Genomic DNA, 3,214 nt, shown 5'->3' on the forward strand with positions numbered 1-3,214 from the left:
GGGGGCGGGGCGGGCAGGGGGCCGACACGAGGTCTGCTTACCGTCTCATTGTGCGTTGCTCCGCGTGATGATGTGCAGCAGCCTGTCCTGACGACCCGCGGCCCGCCCCCCGCACCGAACTGGAGGTGCACCTCGGCCCGAACGGCCGGGATCACACGAACTTACCGCCCCTCCTAGTTACGGAATGACTGTGATTGTCTGGATCCACCACGGGGACATTCAGAGCAGCTCAGATGCATTCGGAAACCCGCCGGGCCAGAGTGAGAAGTAGGTCTGTTCGTTTTCTCGAAAACGCATCATAGAAAATAGCTCCCGCCCCCTATTCGGGGCCCCACCCTGCTAGTGCACCGTGACCGGGGGGCACCGCCGGCTGATGGGGCCAGAGCTAACGAGCGTTGGGAGTGAGCGCGCCGGTCACTGGCCGCCGACCTGCCGTGTCGTTTGGCCATTAGGCCCCCGTGGCCCGGGAGGCGGGTGTCCCGGCGCGCCCGCCTACACGGAGTTCCCCGGTCGGATGGTGTCACGAGGTGGTGCCGCGGGTGCGAGCGACTTCATGACACCATGACGATGACGAGGCACTCCGCGCTCATGACGCCGCGCCGGCGCCGGACGGAGCTGCAGCCCTTTGTTGTGCGGAGTGAGCTCGGTGGTGTGTTTCCCGCTGTTGTGCTGGTCCAGCCCCGTCGCTCAGCGCTCAGCCGACAGTTTTCTCTTCACTTCTTTGAAGACTTGTTTTGACGGGCGCGATGCGACGCCCTGGCCTGGTGGACGGGTCCTCTGGACGGGGTCGGGGGGCGTGGAGTGAAGTGTAGAGGCCTGGCCGGGCGTGGCCCACCCCGTCCGTCAGCTGTGGCTGGCAGGCTGGCAGGTCCCGAGGAAAACAGATTGTTTTTACACTGGCAGCCAGAGCAAACTTGTGCCTCCCGTTTCCCAAAGCCGCATGCGGCTGCTTATTTGTGGACTTAACGGGACAAAGTGACGCGGGTAATTATCCCGTTCGGGGCCCGGGGGCGTGTGCTGGCAGTGCTGGCCAGAGGACTCTGTGAAACGCGCAAGCTGATACTCTATTAGAAAATATGACATGTGTGTGAGACGGGGGCGTGCGTTTTCAGAATTCCTCCGTCAGTTGTGCCTGTGCTCCCCTTTTCCAGTATCCAGTGGACCCATCCCCTTCTTAAAAATGCTCCACCTCACGCTGGCTGCTCTGCTCTACCCGCCCCCGACCCACCCCTTTTGTCCACACGAGCCGAGTCAGAGCAACATCCGGGGCACCTACACTCAGCCAGCCAGGTCGCGGACCCGCTGGGACTAACGAGCTCCGACATGAGGCATCCCATAAAGATATAGAGCCGTCTTTAGCTGGGCCAGCGAGGGATCAGTGTTCCCGTCAGACCTGGTCGCGACATGCGGCCGTGATGGGGTCAGCCGCCGCCGATAGGCCGCGCCCGACCGCAGGTGTCTCCCGCAGGGGAATGCCCTGCTGGTCGAGCCGGCCAGGCTCTCTGGGGCCTGGATTCCACCGAGCTCTCTTAAGGCGCCACCCTTTCTCATTGCACTACGATCGGCACGCATGTGGCCTTCATACCAGCGCGTAAACAAATAAAACTGCGCCGGGATTGGCGTCTTATCGCGTAAATACGGGGCGTTTGTGTGCGGCAAGGTCGGCGTGGCTGCACTCCCCTCGGCAGGGGACAGCGACACGCGGGAGCGCTTAAATTCACGTCGCTTAAAATGTCCATTTTAAGGACGTTTCGAAACCCTTTCTGCACGCGGTGCCCTTATTCTTGTTGTTTTCTCTTGTCGCAGAGGAGGAATCGGAGCAGAACTACCACGGAATGCCGCCAGAGGTCGACAGCGGCGCGCTCCTGGCCCCGCCTCCCGGGTCGCCATTGGCTGAGGACGGGTCCCCGGCGCCTCCCCCTCCCGCCGCGCACCAACCTCGCCTGAGGTTCGGGGACGCTGCTACCGCCGCCGCCGCCGCTGCTGCCGCTGCTGCCGCCGCCGCAATGGGCCCGGAGGGGGCAGAGGCTGCAGGGGACGGGGGGCCCGGGCCAGAGTGCGGCTGCGGCGCAGTGCAGGACGACGAGCGTTCCGCCACGGAGCAAGTTGTAACGGAGCACGTCACAGACCTCGCCGAGCACGACACGCAGGAGGAAGCCGAGTACTGCCCGCGCGATCTGAGAGTGCTTCACGTGGAATCGGACCACCAGCACCACGACGACGAGGACGAGGAAGACGGAGGCGGGGACCGTTATCTTCTGCTGTCCGGCGACGGCGTGCTCGTCAACACCTTCTCAACGGACTTGTACCAACAACATGACCTGTCCGCCTCGCCGCAACTAAGGGAGCTCCAGCGCCTGCGACCCTCCAGCGCCGACGACTCGCCACCCGGGGACAGCCACCCCCACAGCCACCACCCGGACTCAGTCGAGCATCATCACCCGCAGGCTTTCGACGGCGGCGACCTGGCGGCCACCGGCGGCATGCGGCAGTTACCGCCCCTATTCCCCAGTCTGGCGAGTGCGAGCGTGTCGAACAAGCTGCATGACGATTTCCACGTGGGCTACACGTCGTACGTGGATCACACCGTCGATCACCACCACAACGGCCACATGGACGACATCATCAGCAACCTGAAGACGGAAAAGCACAGTGAGGCGCAGACCAGCGTAGTAGTGGAAAATACGGCGCGCTACATGCACAACGGCCACGCCCACTCCGAGCACCACGTCGAGTACCTGCCGCCGCTGTCAGCGCACGCCGCCCTGCCGGGTGGTCACGGCTCCAGGGAGGGCTCGCCGTCGGCCGCGGGGGAGTCTGAGGACGCCCAGTACGACCAGCTGACCACCCTGCAGCCGGGGCCCACCGTCACCTCGGCGGGCACCTCCTCCCCGGACGACAGCCTGTACGGGTCTCACGGCGTCGCGCACGGCGTCACCACCCACGGGCTGACGGCGCTGCCGCCGTGGTCCGGCCTCCAGGAGCAGCAGCAGTCCGCGCACCACGCGCTCTCCAGGTGAGTCCAGTGCTGAGGTGGTAGTATGACGCCCCAAGGCCCGCCGCCGCGGGCCCGCGCAGCTGACGCAGCTCCTTGAATGGCTAGATAGCCCGAGTGTCACTGCCGGCACTGCCCTGGGACACCTTGTGTCGTGACGTCACGGCCGTGATAGTGGCGCTCCGAGGTGTGATAGTGGCGCGGGCCACACGTGGGGGC

General features: G+C 64.9%; 1 protein-coding gene across 2 annotated transcripts in view; it reads left to right on the plus strand.

The window, feature by feature from the left end:
• The window catches only part of LOC113211906 (box A-binding factor-like), a 38,956-nt gene that overhangs the window by 9,329 nt on the left and 26,413 nt on the right, over nucleotides 1-3,214 (plus strand). For both annotated transcript variants that reach the window (XM_026430435.2, XM_026430436.2), the window contains exon 3: nucleotides 1,807-3,016. In XM_026430435.2, coding sequence (XP_026286220.2) covers nucleotides 1,807-3,016 — 1,210 coding nt within the window. The remainder of the gene's footprint in view (nucleotides 1-1,806; nucleotides 3,017-3,214) is intronic.

This window comes from Frankliniella occidentalis, unplaced genomic scaffold (assembly GCF_000697945.3).
Source record: "Frankliniella occidentalis isolate FOCC.00 unplaced genomic scaffold, Focc_3.1 Scaffold143, whole genome shotgun sequence".
Classification (NCBI taxonomy): Eukaryota; Metazoa; Arthropoda; class Insecta; order Thysanoptera; family Thripidae; genus Frankliniella; species Frankliniella occidentalis.